Source organism: Morus notabilis, unplaced genomic scaffold, assembly GCF_000414095.1.
Source record: "Morus notabilis unplaced genomic scaffold, ASM41409v2 Scaffold2459, whole genome shotgun sequence".
In the NCBI taxonomy this organism is placed as follows: Eukaryota; Viridiplantae; Streptophyta; class Magnoliopsida; order Rosales; family Moraceae; genus Morus; species Morus notabilis.
This window is the reverse complement of record NW_010359790.1, coordinates 20,180-37,687: the sequence shown is the minus strand read 5'-3', so window position 1 is coordinate 37,687 and position 17,508 is coordinate 20,180. Positions and strand designations below refer to the sequence as shown.

The following is a 17,508-nucleotide window of genomic DNA, read 5'->3' as shown; positions in this document are numbered from 1 at the left end:
TCAGCAACAGTTATTGAAAATACATGGAAGAAAGTTCTTAAGAATACCTCGAGCGCTATAAATACCACTCCAAATGCTAAATATGGGCTATTTACGTGTAGATATTGATGAAGGATACAACGATAAGAACATACAGTGTTAAATAGTAGGAGACCCTGAAAAATACAAATAAATAAGTGAATGATTAATAAGTAAATAAAAAATTAAAAAGGAAAACACAACAGAATGAAAACTAAAAAGTGAGAAAACATGAATGTTGCAACATTTTTAGTTTGTTTTTTTATATAGTGATGAGAATCATAATGGATTTCAGAGACAGTGATTTTATAAGAATACCAAGCAATAGCTAAGAAATTGGTATTTTACAATATTGAGTACGACCATTATTGCTATATGAAAACAACGTTTCAAAATAGAATGTACCGAACAGAGATATGTATGTGTATAGTTCCCTTAGCATTTGTAATAGCACGATATTAATAATTCTAGTTTTTTAAGCAAACAGATGGCGTACGAAAGATAAAAATATTCAAATAAATAAAGAGAAGAACAAAGTAGGCCAGAACTTTAAGAAAAGGAGAAAAAAATTGAAAAAATAAGCAAGGAAAATATTGACATAGGAATCACACGGCCATAACAGTTTTTAGATAAATCATATAATGTTTAACATATATAAATCAATAATGATGATCATTGCCAATATTCGTATGCATGTGTGGTTGAAGAAGTTTAAAAAAAAAAAAAAAACATTGATAGATCATGGCCATTTATTTATGAAGCAAAGGGAAAAATAGATATAGGTCGCTATTATTTGTTAAGAATAGGAAAGAATGTTTCAGAAGTTTTTAAATTAGCAATGTTCATCAATAATATAACAAAATTTTATGTCAACATATAAAAGAACATAAACAACAAATACGAACACTAATAGAACAAATCAGTACGTTGAGTATCAGCAACAATTATTATAAATGCACGGAAGAAAATTCTTAATAATATCTCACACTGCAAATACTCCAAATGCCATATATAGACTAACCAAGTACAAATATTGATGCAAGATACAGCGATAAAAACATACAGTGGTAAAATAAGAACAAAAAACGTAACAAAAGATGAAATAGAAGAAGGGATAAAAAAAAAATCAAACTGCGAACAGTACTTATTTATGAAGCAAAACATGAAATAGAAACAAATGACTAATATTTCGTAAGAATAAGAATAAATTCTTGTCAACTTTCCACGCCAGCAATATATATCAGTAATAACATACGCATATAGGGAAAAAGATGAGACAACACAAACAACCAATCCTGACATTGTTGTAGCAAGCTGATGCATTCAATGTTAGCAATAGTAATTAAAAATATATGGGGAAAAGTTCTTAGTAATATTTCAAGAATAAAAAATGAGAGGGGGAGGGGGGAGAGAAGGGTGGGAAAGTCAAAAGAAGTTGATAAAACATGAATATCATAATATTTTTATGCAAAAATCATGGCTCAAATATTGGATATTTTCATCAACGTGAGATGAATAAACAAACTTATATATTCATAGTCATTTTATGGCTGCTTACTAGGGCAACTGCATAAAGGCATGAAAATTAATAAGATGTTTGTATTCATCACACGGGTTATAACTTGTATCCCACCCAAAAAGAAAAAAAAGACCAAAATAAGATATAGATCCGTCCAGCAACTACCAGGTGAATAAAAAGAAAGAAGGAAAAATAGACCAAATCAAAGAAAAAGGAGGGAAAAAAGCTGAAGAAAAAGGTGGACGAAACAGAAAACGTAAGGAAACTGGGAAAGAAGTAAGGCCTAGAAGTCTACTTGCCCCAAGAGAAAAGAATGGTAAATCAAGCTTAGAATATTATAAGTAGACTTTAAAGTTTAAAAAAATCCAAAATTGCTTGCTGAGGAACAGGAAAAAGGGAAGAAAGAAGGAGAGGGAAAAAAAAGAAAAACTGATAAAATAACATGAGCCTTTAGGATAAGTAAATAACTATAGTTAAATAACTAAGACTTAAAATGCAAGATAGATAAAAAAAAAAAGAACAAAAAACAACATTTTATATAAGTAAATGAAGTTCTATTTACACAGTGTAAGTGTAAACATCTGGGATTGAAAATAATTTAAAACCATTACAAAATACCATGGCCAAACAGAAGTAGTTGAAAAAACCAGAACTTAATATTGAAAAAAAACTAATATATATGTAAATAACTTCTGTATTAAATATTTATGATAAGAGTGTAAGGACATGAAAGTAAGGAAAAACAAAAGAAAAAAAGAACTTAAAAGTTTTGAATAAAAAACAATGGACAAAAATAGAATAGAATTAAGATGATATATTTACAGCAATATTTGGACAGATCATATCAAACTGTCGAAAATTCCAGATAATAGAAGGAGAGAAAAATCAACAGCTCATTTAATATATCTATAACAAAAGCAGAACAAATCATCAATCTAGGAGATCAGATGACCAATACAAATAACCCAACTCATCAAGGCAATAAATGAAACAGATAAAACCAAGAATTACCGATATACAACATCAAATGAACCAAGGAAAAATTCACTCGTGCAAATAAAATAACATTTGTATTACTCAAAAAATAATAGTTGATAAAGTAAGAGCAAAAACTTTTAAAAAAAAAGGCAGAAAAAACTAAGGGCAAATGATGTAACCCATGAAAAATACGCAAAAGGCAGAACAAACAATGTACAACAAAGAAAAAAAATTTGAGACACGAAGATCAAACGCAGAAGAAAAATGAAGCATAAACCCCAAAGGACTGACACAGGATTCCAACCAAAAGAGATAAATCAAAGCACCTGCAAAAAAAAATAAAAGGGGGAAAAAATAAAGCAACTCAAAAGGCAAAAGCCGAGAAAGAAAGCAAACATAGTGTTCCACGGCTATTTAATGACCATAAAACCCACACCAAAATTAAACCCCAATCAAAACTAAGGAAAAAAATAGATGAAATCAACAACAAAACAGGAAAAGGAAAAAAAACCACCAAAGTCGCAGAGAAGATCCAAACTGAGAAAGAAAGCAAAAGTAAGGTTTCATAGACATGAAATAAGCACAAAACCCACACCAGAAACTCCAAGCAAATGCAAGAAGAAGAGATGGATGAGATGAAGATCAAAACAGGAAAAGAAAAAAAAAGCCAAACAACACAAAGCAATAGGATACCAAATTACTGAAGGACTTTCAGAGGAAGAAAGCGAGTTTTGGAGTCCGGAGAAGCCGCCACGATAGAGGCGGAGACCTTCGTCTCTGTGTCTGCGTTCGCCGAAGCAGAGAGAGAGAGAAAGAGAGAGAATAATTCAGAGACGCGCATTGTACGTGCATACGGAAGTATCGAGAAAGGAATAGAGAGCTCCATATGCACGTACAACACACTATAGGCCGAGAAAAGACCAAAAACTCTGCCCAGAAACGGAGGAAAGAAAACAAAAAAGGTAAAATCGTCTCTGCACTGTTCATTTACTGTACAATGAATAGATTTTGTGAGTGTATGAACAGTGAAAACTCACCCCTCCTCTAGTATATACTAGCTATATGCCTGCGCATTGCGGCGGGCAATAATTTTATAATATACAGGGAGGTAATAGGGAAGTGGTAATATTTATAAATTTATAATTTACAATATTAGATGTGAACATTTACAAAACAAATAAATAAGATAAGAATAGTATATGAATTAAACCTATAAACAAATAATAGATAAAAGTAATAAATTTATGGTTGCGTTCATTTGTTTTCAACTGCTTTCTTCATTTATAAGCAGGTGGAGTGAAAATTTTTCATGGTAGAAGCTGATTATCTAAACTTCAGAAAAAAGAACCGAAAACAAACTAATGACAAGATATAAGCAAACAAATAACTAATAAGAAACATTGAATATGAGGGAGCGTATAAATTATGAGTTTTGTAATGTTTTTATGGACTAATTGTGGCTCAGATATCAATTGTTATCAATAATATATGGCAAATCAGCTGATTTGTATTTCTATGACCATTTTATGGCTACCAATTAATGGCAACTGCATAAAAGGGCAAAAAATATGACCATTCTATGGCTACCAATTAATGGCAACTACATAAAGGGACAAAAATTAATCAGATATTTACCATACAGATTATGACTTTTTTGTCATACAAAATAAATGACCAGAGCAAAATATAAATCTGTCCAAAAACTACCAGGTGAATTAAAAAGGTATCTAAAATGCGATGTTCTATAAATTAAAGAAGACCAAAAGAATAAAAGAGAGGTATTTAAATTGTTTTAGCCAAAACAATAGACGAAATCAAATTCCAGATAAGGGGAGTTGATTAACAACAATTTTTTGACAAATTAGATGAGATTGAAGATGCCAAAGTCGAATATGATCATTATTGCCATATAACAAAGATGGGAAAAAAGGAGATTTAAATTAATTCAGTCAAAAAGGATAAGTAAATGTGAAATCCAGATAAGAAAAAATCAAATTCCAGATAAGGTGGACAAATTATATAGAATTCAAGAGACCAAAACGGATTATAACCATCATTGCCACACACTAAACCCAAGTAAAGATAAAATATGCTAAACGGAAGTAATTACATATATGTGTAGTTATAAAACAAATGAATAAGAAATTAACGTGCCATCATTATCGACTAACAAAATGGAAAAAAGGATAGTCATAACAACAAAGGGATTTTTATCGGCACTATAAAAATCAACAGGAAGAAACAGCAGCACGAAAAACTAATACATCCAATATCAATAACGAATGTTAAGAAGATATGGTTAAAAATTATTTACAGTACCTACAATGGTAAGAACAGTGCCTCAAATACAGAGTGTAAGCCAACCAAACATAGCTGAAAGAGACACAGCTTAGAGCACTAAGCACTGAATAAGCCAAGATGAAGCTAGGTAACCAGAAAGCTAAAAATATTAAAGTAAAGAAGAAAGGAAAGGGGAAAAAAAAGAAAACATCTAGACAATTACTAGGTAAAAAATACAGGCAAAATCATAGTCCAAAAATCACAATATAAATGACCACAAATATATCCATAGCAACATCTGAATAAATAACATGGCAGTGAACAGTTTAAACCGGTTGTAATAATCATTGGCATAGACTAAAACTAATTAAAGATAAAACATACTAACAAAAAATAGGAAATTATCTATATATATTACTATAAAACAAATAAACACCACAGAAAAAAATAATTAGGGATCACTGAAGTTTATTGACAGTGAAAAAGAGTCAAAAAGAGTATTTTTGTCAACAGTGTAAGAAATAAAAGAAAATAATAGTAACGGAACAAACAGATATAGTATCAATAATGAACATTAAAAGAATCTGGACAAAAATTAATAGTAGTACCTGAAATATTGTGAGCACTGCCTTAAATAACGAATCTCAATCAACCAAGTAGATGGCAAAGAGACAGGAGTAAAAGGATGGAGCAGTAAATAGGCCAAGACAAAGCACAATACTAAATGATCAATAATAGGGGAGAAAACGAAAGATGTGAGGCATAAGAAGAAAAGGACACAATTTACAGAATCAATTAATACGTAGCAACAACATTTCCTATATATAAAGAGCAAGCTAAGCAATGACAATACCACATGTAATAATTGAAAGTCGGTGAAAAAAGAATGTTTAAATTCGGTGTAAAAAAAAAAAAGGACGGAACATTTTTCATCAAAACAAATGATAAAAATAGTATAGGATCAGAATCACAAAAGAAAAGAAAAAGAAAAAGAAAATCCAAAGCAATAGTCAATCCAGAAGAAAAGGGAAAAAATTCAAAAAAGAAGAAAAAACACAGGCTTTTTTCTAACAGATTCTATGCATATACTCCGAACCATAAAAGGAGGGAAAAATCTCTAATTCATTTAATGCTTCTGGAACAAAAGGATATAGATCATCATCCTAGAAGTACAGATCAACATCTTAAGTATCACAAATCATCACTACACATCAGCAAATGAGTAAATGCAAAGGAGATTGATTTAGGTAAAAGCCAGGAACAAAATCAGCCAATAAAAAAATCTGTACGGGGAAAAAATGCATTATTTACCTATAGAAATCAGCCATGGGGAAGATCCAAACATATACATATAAACCACTTTCTGCGCAAATAAATAAGCTGTGGGAACAAACAAACCACTCAAAATGATCAATAATAGGGGAGAAAACGAAAGATGTGAGGCATAAGAAGAAAAGGACACAATTTACAGAATCAATTAATACGTAGCAACAACATTTCCTATATATAAAGAGCAAGCTAAGCAATGACAATACCACATGTAATAATTGAAAGTCGGTGAAAAAAGAATGTTTAAATTCGGTGTAAAAAAAAAAAGGATGGAACATTTTTCATCAAAACAAATGATAAAAATAGTATAGGATCAGAATCACAAAAGAAAAGAAAAAGAAAAAGAAAATCCAAAGCAATAGTCAATCCAGAAGAAAAGGGAAAAAATTCAAAAAAGAAGAAAAAACACAGGCTTTTTTCTAACAGATTCTATGCATATACTCCGAACCATAAAAGGAGGGAAAAATCTCTAATTCATTTAATGCTTCTGGAACAAAAGGATATAGATCATCATCCTAGAAGTACAGATCAACATCTTAAGTATCACAAATCATCACTACACATCAGCAAATGAGTAAATGCAAAGGAGATTGATTTAGGTAAAAGCCAGGAACAAAATCAGCCAATAAAAAAATCTGTACGGGAAAAAAATGCATTATTTACCTATAGAAATCAGCCATGGGGAAGATCCAAACATATAAATATAAACCACTTTCTGCGCAAATAAATAAGCTGTTGGAACAAACAAACCACTCGAGCAAAATCCAATAGTCATCAATAGAAAGAAAAAAATTCGAAAATAAGAAATGACAATAAATTTTAAGCAGTTAACAAAATATCACTAAATGTTTTTTTTATAAAAAAAAATGCATGGAACCCAAAATATTTAGTTCGGCAAGGAGACAAAGAAAGTTCAGTGAAAAATACCAAATCTAAAAAACAGAAAAGCAACAGAAGAGAATCAACAACAACAAAAAAATTGCATGCAACCCAAAATATTTACTCCAACAAGAAAACAGAGAAAGTACATAGAAAATCCAAATCTAAACAACATAGAATCAACAAAAAACAATAAAAAAAAATCGATAGTTAATTGAAGAGGAAGAAGAAAAAAAGGGGAAAAAATACTACACAAAAACCACACAACAAAATGCTGGACAAAATCTCTAATAGAAATAGTAGAAAGTGAACGAAGGCAAAAAAAAAAGACCTGCATCAAAAACATCTGAAAACCCAACATCAAGTAAAGAATGAGAAAAATGAAAAAGCAAAAAATAGAGGGCAAGTTTTTCGCAGAGGAAAAAATAGAAGAAGCAGCCGAAGAGAAGCTACCGAAGAAAGAGATGAAAAAGGGGGTTTCATGAGCAGCAAAAATGGCCAAAAATGGGGGCAAAATTTTTGGCGGAGGGAAAAATGGAGGCAACCAGAGAGAACCCATCGAAGGAGATGGAGGATAGGGCTTCATGAGAAGCAAAATGACCAAAAGCCCAAAACTAAGGACAAATAAAACATTCAGGAGGAAAGGGCACAGACACACATTCACAAAACATTATGTTAAAAGACAAAAACGCCCACGTACAGAAAAAACATAAGAAAAGAAAGAGCGAGGGCAAACCAGGAAAGAAAATATTCACTGTACAATGAATAGTGTTCCGTGAGTGTGTGAACAGTGCTAAGCTGGGTTTCCTTAGTATATTTATAATAATATGTCATTGCTATATGTTGACAAAACATATGAAAACACAATCATAACAACAAAAACAGGTTTTGTCCAGCAGCATAACAAACAGTAAAAACTAATAGCAACATAACAAACTAATATATCCAATAACAACAAATATTAAGGTAATATGAGGAAGAATCATGGACAGTACCTGCAACGGTCTCAAAACTACCCTAAACAGAGAATATCAACTACCTAAATCTACGCACAACAGACAAAATTTAAAAGACTAAAGAATAAGCAGGTAAAGATAAAATAGCACATCCAAAAACCGAAAAGGGTTAGACCAAGTAAAAAAAAGGGGGAAAAAAAGAATATTTAGACAATTATAATAAAAAACTACTAGCAAAATCATAATCTAAAGACAAAATCCACATGAATAAGAAGTACATTCATAACAATTTCTAAATATGTTACATAGCAATAAGCACATATAAAACAATTGTAATAAGCATTGACATACACTAAAATCAATTAAACTTGAGAAAAATATTATGTAAAATTAAACCACTTATATACTATTATGAAATAAATTAAGAAGACAACTATAGATCATTAAGATTTATTGATAATGAATAGGAATTAACTTTTTTAAACACTATAGGAAATAACACATAGTATTAACAATAGAACAAACCAGCACACTCAGCATTGACAAAGAATAATAAAAACATCAAGATATAGAAATCATTAATAGTATCTAAGATATTGTGAGCACTGCCTTAAGTAACCAATGCCAGCCAATGAAAGAGGAAGGAAAAAGACAGAACTAAGACAATAGAGCAATAAATAGGGCAAGGTAAATAAAGGTAGTAAATGATCAACACTGAGATAGAAAGGGCACGATGTCAGGTTTAAGTGAAGAAAGGGCAGAGAAGTTAGACAATAAATTAACCTACGGCAATAGTATTTTGCACATATATAAACACTAAGATGACCAATGAGAATATCACGTCTAATACAATTAAGTCGGTGGACAAATATTGAGCAAGGGGTAAAAAAAAAAAGAGGGAAAAAATAATGCGAGTAACAAAAATAGGAAGGAAAAAATCAAAGCATAATCAACCGAGAGAAACAGGGAGAATATACTGCATATTCTGCACAGTAAAAGTGAAAAAAAATGCCTAGCTCATTTAAAGTCTCTACAACGGAAAGGCTACAGATCATCAAGGCAAAAGTACAAAGCGAGATCATAGGAATCACAGATCAGCATTACAGATCAGATAACCATTAAATGCAAAAAAAAAAAAAAAACAAAAAAAAAAAAAAAAAAAAAAAAAAAAAAAAAAAAAAAAAAGAATTGATTCAGGAACAATTTGCACCGAGAAAGAGAAAGGGAGCATTTACCTACGAAAATCAGCCCTGTGGAAATCCATGCATACGTGTCTAAATCCCTCTGTGGAAAAACAAATAAACTGCTGCAAGGAGAAGAGCAGTGCAGAAGAAATCGACAATCATTAGTGAAGAACAAATATTTCCAAAATAAAAAAAATAAATTTAAGTAGTTGAAGAAATTTCCAGAATATTCACGCCGGTGAGAAGGGAAAAAGAGCCCATACAAATTTCTGAATCAAAAGAACAAAACAGAAACAACAGAGGTTTGATAAAAAGGGAGGGAAAAAAGTACATAACACAAAATATGCATTCCACAACATTCACTCTGGTAAGAACACAGAAAAAAACAAATGTAAATCCGCAAATCAAAAGAGCACAAAAAAAGCACCAAAGAATGACCGAAGAGAACAGGGGAGAGAAGAAAGGAAACCCACAATAAGCCATGCAAATTCGCATATCAAAAGAGCACAAAAAAAAAAAAACCAAAGAATGGCCGAAGAGAACAGGGGAGAGCAGAAAGGAAACTCACAATAAGCCATAGCATTATTTCTAATGACAACAGGAGAAGATGATCAGCAACCAATCAAAGGAACGAAGAAACAAAAAATAGCCGAAGAAAAGAGGGGAAAGAAGAAATCCCTAATCAAAACAGGGGAAAATGAGCAGAAACAAGCAGAAAAAGCTTGCGCCGAAAACGATCAAAGGACCAAAACTAAGTAAGGACTGAGAGAAACAAAGAAGCCAAAAATGGAGGGCAAACTTTTAGCGGAGAAAAAATGGAAGAAACGGCGCAAGAAGGAAAAAAAAAAAAAAAAAAAAAAAAAAAAAAAGGCTTAGGGCTTCATTAAAAACCAAACGAAAAAAAAAAAAAAAAAAAAAAAAAAAAAAAAAAAAAAAAACAAAGAGGCAAAGGCAAAAAACGTAAAGTCACAACACATGGGAAGGAAAAGACAGAAACACACCCACACAAAAGAGGAAAAACAAAAGAGAGAGCAAGGGCAAACCGGGAAAAAATGTGAAAAAAAAACCGAAGCAATAAGCAATACAGATAGGAGAGAAAAAAAATTAAAAAAGAAAAAAAAAATTTTGTTGGGAAATTCCAATTCATAAAAGGAGGAAAAATCTCAACTCATTTAATGAGTTTGAAATAAAAAGGGCACAGATCATCAACATAAAAGTACATATCAACACTGTAAGCATTATAGGTCACTACTATAAATCAACAGATGATTAGATACAAAGGAAACCGACTTAGGCAGAACCCAGGAATAACGTTATCAAATAGCCAAGTGTATAAAAAGGAAAAAAAATCCGAGACTTACCTATGAAAATCAGCCACGGGGAAGATCCAAAATCTCTTTCTGGTGAAAGGAAGCAGCTGTCAAAAGGAAGAAAACAATTGAGCAAAATCCGATTCTCATCAGTAAAAGGGAAAAAAAAATTCCAACATAAAAAAAGTAATAAATCTTAAAGAAGCTTAAAAAATACCGAACAATGCCTCTTTTTAAAAAAAAAAAATTTGCATAAAACCCGGAATATTGAATTCAGCAAAAAAACAGAAGAGAGCCATGAAAAATCCCAAATTAAAACAACAGAAGAGCAAAAAGAAAAAATCAACAAAAGCAAAAAATGCCACAACAATTAAAAAAGAAAAAGATGGAAGAAAAAGAAATAGCATATAACACAAAATACACAATCGGTCGAAATCGCAGAAGAAACCCAAACAAAATCCCCAATCAAAATAGGGGAAAATGAGCAGAAGCAAGCAGAAGAAGCTTGCGCTAAAAACTATCAAAGGACCAAAACCAACTAAGGACTGAGAGAAACAAAGAAGCCAAAAATGGAGGGCAAACTTTTAGCGGAGAAAAAAATGGAAGAAACGACGCAAGAAGAAACACAGAAAAAAGAAATGAGGCTTAGGGCTTCACTAGAAACCAAACGACAAACAAAAACAAAGAGACAAAGGCAAAAAACGCAAAGTCACAACACATGGGCAGGAAAAGACAAAAAGGCCCCCACACAAAAACGAAGAAAGAAAAGAGAAAGCAAGGGCAAAACGGGGAAAAAACGTGCACTGTATAATGAATACTGATCGGTGAGTGTGTGAACAGTGCAACCTTGGGTTTCCTATGTATATTTATAATAATAATGTGGGAAAAATTATATGAGAGGGTTGAAAAAAAAAAAAAAAAGTTTACGTAAGTACACATAGAAGAAATTATTTTAGCGAGACAGTTAGAAAATATACAGAGTTCTTCTTTTAGAGTGTAACTTGAGTATAGTTTTTGAATTAAATTTGAGTTATAATTTAAGTTGAAGTTATAACTTGAATAAAGTTGAGTAAAGTTGAATAAAATTAAAATTTAAAAGAACGTGAACTTAAATAAAATTATAACTTGAATTTAAATTTTTTCTGAATTTTATTGTAAAAAAACGACCCCATATTTATTTATCTTTACGAGGGCTACATTCAGAAAAAAGTTTGACTACAAGTAAAAAGGAAAAATCAAGTAAATGGTTTCATTTTGACCACTTTTTTTTTGTTAATAAAAAGCCGAACTTTTTATTTTTTAAAAACAAATGGACAAACTTTTTTTTTATTTTAACCAAATGACCATTTTTTTCAGTAGTCAATCATTGCTTGATCGATAATTAATCAGTGATTGACTGATTTATTAATAATTTGTCACTAATAAACATGTAATTTGTCGATTAAAATTGATTAATTACTAATTAATTTTGGTTACTTACTAAGTGATATTGATAATGAAAAGTCATTGAGTTAATCAACGATAAACTTAAATCAATTGGTGTGAGAAAAGTTATTTTAATATTTTTAGTTATCCTGAAATTCTCTGAAATGCAAAGTAAAGATAAGATCATAGTCAATCCCCCACTAACAATTCATGTAATCAACTATTCCCACACTACATTTACTATTTAGCCAAACTTACAGACTCAATAATTATTAATAATACATTACGGCACGCACAAATACTGTATAGTAATCACACATCAAACTATATTACAATCTCAAACTAGCACTGTAAACTTACTTAGCAAGAGCAGAGGTGCTCATTAGAATGGTTTTCAAAGAATAGGAAAAAAAGAAGAGCAAGATGAATTTAAAAAAAAAAAAAAACATGAAACCATCTGCATAGAAGCTTCTTTTTGAAGATTCATTTAATGCATCTGCAGCAAAATGAGTACAATTAAGCAAGATGGCAAGACAAATCAGTGCCGTCCACAACACGAATCATGAAAAAAATAAATAGGAAAAAAAGAAGACCAAGATAAATTTAAAAAAAAAAAACATGGAACCATCTACATAGAAGCTTCTTTTTGAAGAAAAGAATCAATCGAGGGGATAAATAAAGCAGCACATAAAAAATTTTCAAAAATTGTACCTGTCAACAACTACAAAATTATAACAAATTTCTATAAATATTGAAAAATTTAAACAGACCAGCAGCGACAGAAGGAAATAAGTACCAAAACCAGTGGGAAAAGCAAAAAAATCACGAAGAAAGGAAAAGAGCACAAAACATGCAGTCCTCCAAAAGCGTAAAAAAACTCAAAGTTGAAGCTAAAACCAACAATTAAACGAACATAAAGGCAAACCAGGAAAATAGAAGAAGCCTCAACCAAAATGTAGATGAATCGAAAAAACCTGCACCAAAAACACAAATAAAAACAGGCGAAGAAGGCAGAAGGAAAGAAGAAAAAAACAATCCAAACCCAAATGAATGAGAGAGGAAAATGCAAAAAAACCTGCACCAAGATCCAAATGAATCAGGACAGCATCCGCCAAAATCACAGGGAGAAAATAAGTAAAAACCATCAAAGAAGACAAAAGGAAAAAAGGAAAAAATTATCCAAAATGGCATGCATCAAAGGAGAAATACACACCGTGCAACAAAAATAAGCCAGAGGAGCATCCGCAATGAAGAAATAAAAAAAACAAAAAAACAAAAGACCCTACAGCTCCATATACATTACGGCACGCACAAATACTGTATAGTAATCACACATCAAACTATATTACAATCTCAAACTAGCACTGTAAACTTACTTAGCAAGAGCAGAGGTGCTCATTAGAATGGTTTTCAAAGACTGAAGACATCAAACTTCACTGGAAAAATAATGTCCAGAGTTGAACTCTTTCACCAATGATGAAATGCGCAAAGATCTTTTCATGCTTGCATTGTCCCTCTTGATCATGACAAGTCTGTCGTAGACACTCCAAGCGAAGCTTAGGAAATGGTCTCTGCCCATGTCCTTATTGTAGCGGCCCCAGTAATGAGGATGATAAGTAACATGGTACCAAGCAGACGCTTTCTTTGCGTATGCATCATCACCTCCATTCGCTGCTTCATCTCCCTGATTGTTGAACCAAGTCCTAGCTTCTTTGATCAGTGCCTTTACTGCATAATTTGTTGATTCCAAGTCTCTTTTCTTGTCAAAATACCTCGACTTTTTGAGGACATTGCCGCGAACACCGAACACTGAACCCCGAACCCCGAGCCCTGAGCCCTGAGCCCTGCGCCCTTAACCCAGAACCCAGAACCCTGAACCGTGAACTGTAAACCCTCAAACCCTAAACCCCAAACCCCAAACCCGTCAGTCTTTTCCATGAAGTCCGGGTACTCTTTTGCACGCAGATGACCTGGGATTATTGCGGCCACACCTGTTTTTGGATAATCCACGGCAATTGAGGATAGCTTTGCTAGCTCAATACATTCTTTGCTCCTGGCCTTTTTCGGCTCTTTGTCTGCAAAAACAGTATGCGCATTCGAAATAATTCCCAAGTTATCGTCAACTAGATAGTCTGCAAAGTACTCCATAATTTCCTGTACCACAAGCAAAATCATGCAGTTATGACTTAGAACATGTGAAAGCAAATATCAGCGACACAACTGCAAGGCCAACTAAAAAACTTTAGACCTGGAGAACAAGCAACCAGTGTTCTGAAGGTTTTAACAATAATTATCTCAACTATTAGAATACCGTAATAGAACATTCCACATATACAATCAAAATACGTCATCTATTCTAAGTTATAATAAAGGAAAAAAAAAAACAGTTTAAGATATGCTTGTCAAGCTATTGTTGAACTGAGAAATACCTCCATTGTAACCTCATGATCTACTTCTATAGTTTTTGCCGACGTATAGTCCATGGCATCAGCTCGCCGACGAGGAATGAGCTCTTGGTCCCAACAGACGAAGTAAGTGTCTCCATCCAAGTCACTCCCAGAACATTCATCGGTATGAGGCCTGAGCAAATTAAAAAGCAGAATCAGTCAAGCAGATCAATAAAGTGAACAGAGAAACACTCAGTTTGACATACTTGACATAAGATCAGATATACCATGCATGAATGCTCATTGTATGTATAGAGTACAAAACAAGACATGTTTACATCTTTCCCTTCTGTGGAAAAACGACGCAATCCACCATGTGGTGCAACTCCGGCACATCCATTGCCTTGAGGACTCGCACATCTCCTGGATGTAGACAAGGATTTTTAGCAACAACCGTCTTTCCCTTAACAACAAACGTGTCTGGGCTTGAACTGCTGATGTTGAAGACTAAAGAGGAATTATCAAAGAGTTGGGGACGAGAACACTGCACAAACACTTGACCGTATTCAAGTGTCCCAGTTTCATCTAAGCATCCCATCATAGCTCTTCCGTTGGGAACATGTATCCTTGTTTTTGTCCGCAATTCCAGCAGCTTCGATGCACGCAATGTTTGCAGCATCATTGCAAGAAATGGCTCCTCATTTGGCTCGTAACCACACATAAGCATCTCTTTTAGAGTGTTTGTGATCTCTCCAGGGAACATCATCTTCAGTTCATCTTGTGCTCTTAAAGAATCAGTTAAGATGGACTCCAGGCGATTCACGGTCTCCTTTTGCTTCTTTTCAAAAACGTGATCACTGACTCCAAGAGTTGACAGCAGAGTGATCAATTGGCGGTTCAAGAAGCATGGCTGGTACTTGCTCCATGCCAAAACATCTAGCTTGTTGTTCTTTGACTCGTACTTGCACATGCTTTTTCTCAATGACAGCTTCATTGAAGATGTGGGATCAACAGCCACAACACCTTTATAGCCACCATAGCGAATTTGAAAGGCTGATGGAGTAAACCTGTTTAGACCACATTTTTTGGCCACTTCTCTCGCAAAGTCTTCGGATATTTTGCCAATTCCATCAGAGAAACAATAATTTTTTCCATCTCTTTCAACTTGTATGTCAGGAATTAACTCAACTTCATGCCTACCAACTCTAAAAGTTTCGTGGGAAGAGCCAAAAGATTGACCTAGCCTGGCAGCATATTTTGCCACATTTTTAATGCAACGAAAATCACCCATCCATTTCCTAATATCTGCTGCGGTAAGTCCGTCTCTTGAAGCAAACATCCAAGCTGAACCCTCTCGCAACTGACTCGATGAAAACGCAAGAAACTCGAACTTCTTGTCGCCAATGAGTATGCCATTTCTTAGAGTAGAAAGTATCCTGTCATAGAGTCTCGTTCGCCTTTTTCCATTCTCAGAACTTCCGTGTGCGGATAAATCCGTTGAAGATAACTTATCCAAGTCCTCATCAACAAAAGAAACGCGAAGAAAATTGTTGATATCCTCGTGGTAGTTGCGCAAGACGCGGTTGGAGAGATTGATCTCAGGGCCACAAAAGTATACTTTTGTTGGTGTTACCTGAACACGGTGTACATACACCAAGCCGTCATCTAAAGTAATTGTGCGCAGTTTTGGAATCTGCCCACTTCTGTTGTACTTTATATATTGCTTCTTAAGCCATCTCAGTGGATTGTAGCAGCAATCTTTTAAGTGATGCAGTTTTTCAAGAGCAGACTCTATGTATTCAAGCTGAATTCTACTCGGATCGACTAACCGGAAAAACTTGAGATCAAGTGCTTTAGCCGGAAGACATCCATGCTGAACCAAGGAATTTACTTTGAACAGGATTTTGTATGGCAAGTTGATTCCTTGAGAAGGAACCACTGTGGGAACAAGGTCTGAACTAGAAGAGAAAGGAGAACCTTGCTGTAGAGAGAATTGACCTTCATCTTCTTTGTAGTAGACGAAACAATCGCGCAAGTTTGGAAGTTGGCGCCAGTTTGGAATCTCCAAGCAGAGAGCAGAAGATTGCCCAATGCAACAAGCTGGAGTGAAATCAACATCCCTCTCCCAGCACTTATCAGGAACTTCCTTAAAGTAGTTCATAACAGAGACTTGTTTTTGAAAAATCTGAGGGGCTCCGAGAAACTAGCAACAGAAAGGGAAAAAAAAGGGAAACTTTTAGCTATTTCATCCAAGTGCCAATTACCAAAAATGTTGTAGCTATCTTTCCATTTACACCAAAGAGTCAGGTTTTACTTAAAGTATATCACTGAGACGTTTCTTTAGAGCACAGAATTCATTGGTTCTATGGTTTAAATCATTGTATTGTTGACATGAAGCAGGGAATTTTTCTTACATAGAGAAACTAGAAAAGTAGAATATGATTTAAGCCGTTGAGGTTACTGGTGGAAATGATGTCTTGAAAATATAAGATGTAATTAAGGATATTATTATTTAATTAATAAAATAAATTTTATTATTTAATTACTAAAATAAAAATTTTATTATTTATGTGTATAAAAGTAGAATATGATTTAAGCCGTTGAGGTTACTGGTGGAAATGATGTCTTGAAAATATAAGATGTAATTAAGGATATTATTATTTAATTAATAAAATAAATTTTATTATTTAATTACTAAAATAAAAATTTTATTATTTATGTGTATATATTATTAAATACTTTATGAATATCGGTTTATAAGTGTTATGTAACACCTTGAAGAATTAATTAAGATTAATTAAGGTAATTGAGATTATTAGTGTGCCTAATATGGATTATTAATTGAGTTTAATTAATAAATGTTTCTGACACGTGTGAGTTTAAATAGTTCCAAGGTATTTTTCCTTTTTCCTTTCCTTTCTCTTTCCTTTCCCGTGCACTCTCTCTCCTTCACTCTCACTCTCCCGTGCTCTCTCTCTCTCTCTCATTTTGTCCCAAATCAAACGGATCTTGAACCAAGTAAAGATTTAAAAAAGTTTTCAACGTCAAGAGAAGGATACGAGGTAAGATAACTGAAAGAACCTCTCTTGAATCTCAAGTTTTTGGATTTCAAAACTTATTTTTGGTTTAAACCGGATTTTGATGGTTTTTGAGTAAAACTAGAGTAGAAATTGGAGATCTTAGGTTCTTTGGACTTGTTTTAGGACCTAGAACCCATATCTAGTGGTTTCCCTTTGAAAAATC

At 33.1% G+C, this 17,508-nt stretch overlaps 1 protein-coding gene and 1 long non-coding RNA gene across 3 annotated transcripts in view; both read right to left on the bottom strand.

Moving 5' to 3' along the window:
• Positions 1 to 10,666, bottom strand: LOC112091002. 2 transcript variants are annotated; one of them, XR_002901944.1, is made up of 3 exons: positions 10,505 to 10,666; positions 9,195 to 9,265; positions 1 to 155 (listed from the first exon to the last, which is right to left on the bottom strand). It is a non-coding gene; the product is annotated as an uncharacterized LOC112091002 (long non-coding RNA). The 2 variants fall into 2 exon arrangements; XR_002901943.1 differs by lacking the exon at positions 10,505 to 10,666 and adding an exon at positions 9,712 to 9,958.
• A 2,551-nt stretch (positions 10,667 to 13,217) lies between these two features.
• The window catches only part of LOC21385159 (probable RNA-dependent RNA polymerase 1), a 6,427-nt gene continuing 2,136 nt past the window's right edge, over positions 13,218 to 17,508 (bottom strand). The window contains 4 exon segments of the mRNA XM_024163599.1: positions 13,218 to 13,723; positions 13,726 to 14,032; positions 14,308 to 14,458; positions 14,604 to 16,468. Of these exon segments, the coding sequence (XP_024019367.1) occupies positions 13,305 to 13,723; positions 13,726 to 14,032; positions 14,308 to 14,458; positions 14,604 to 16,468 (2,742 nt within the window). The 3' untranslated portion in view covers positions 13,218 to 13,304.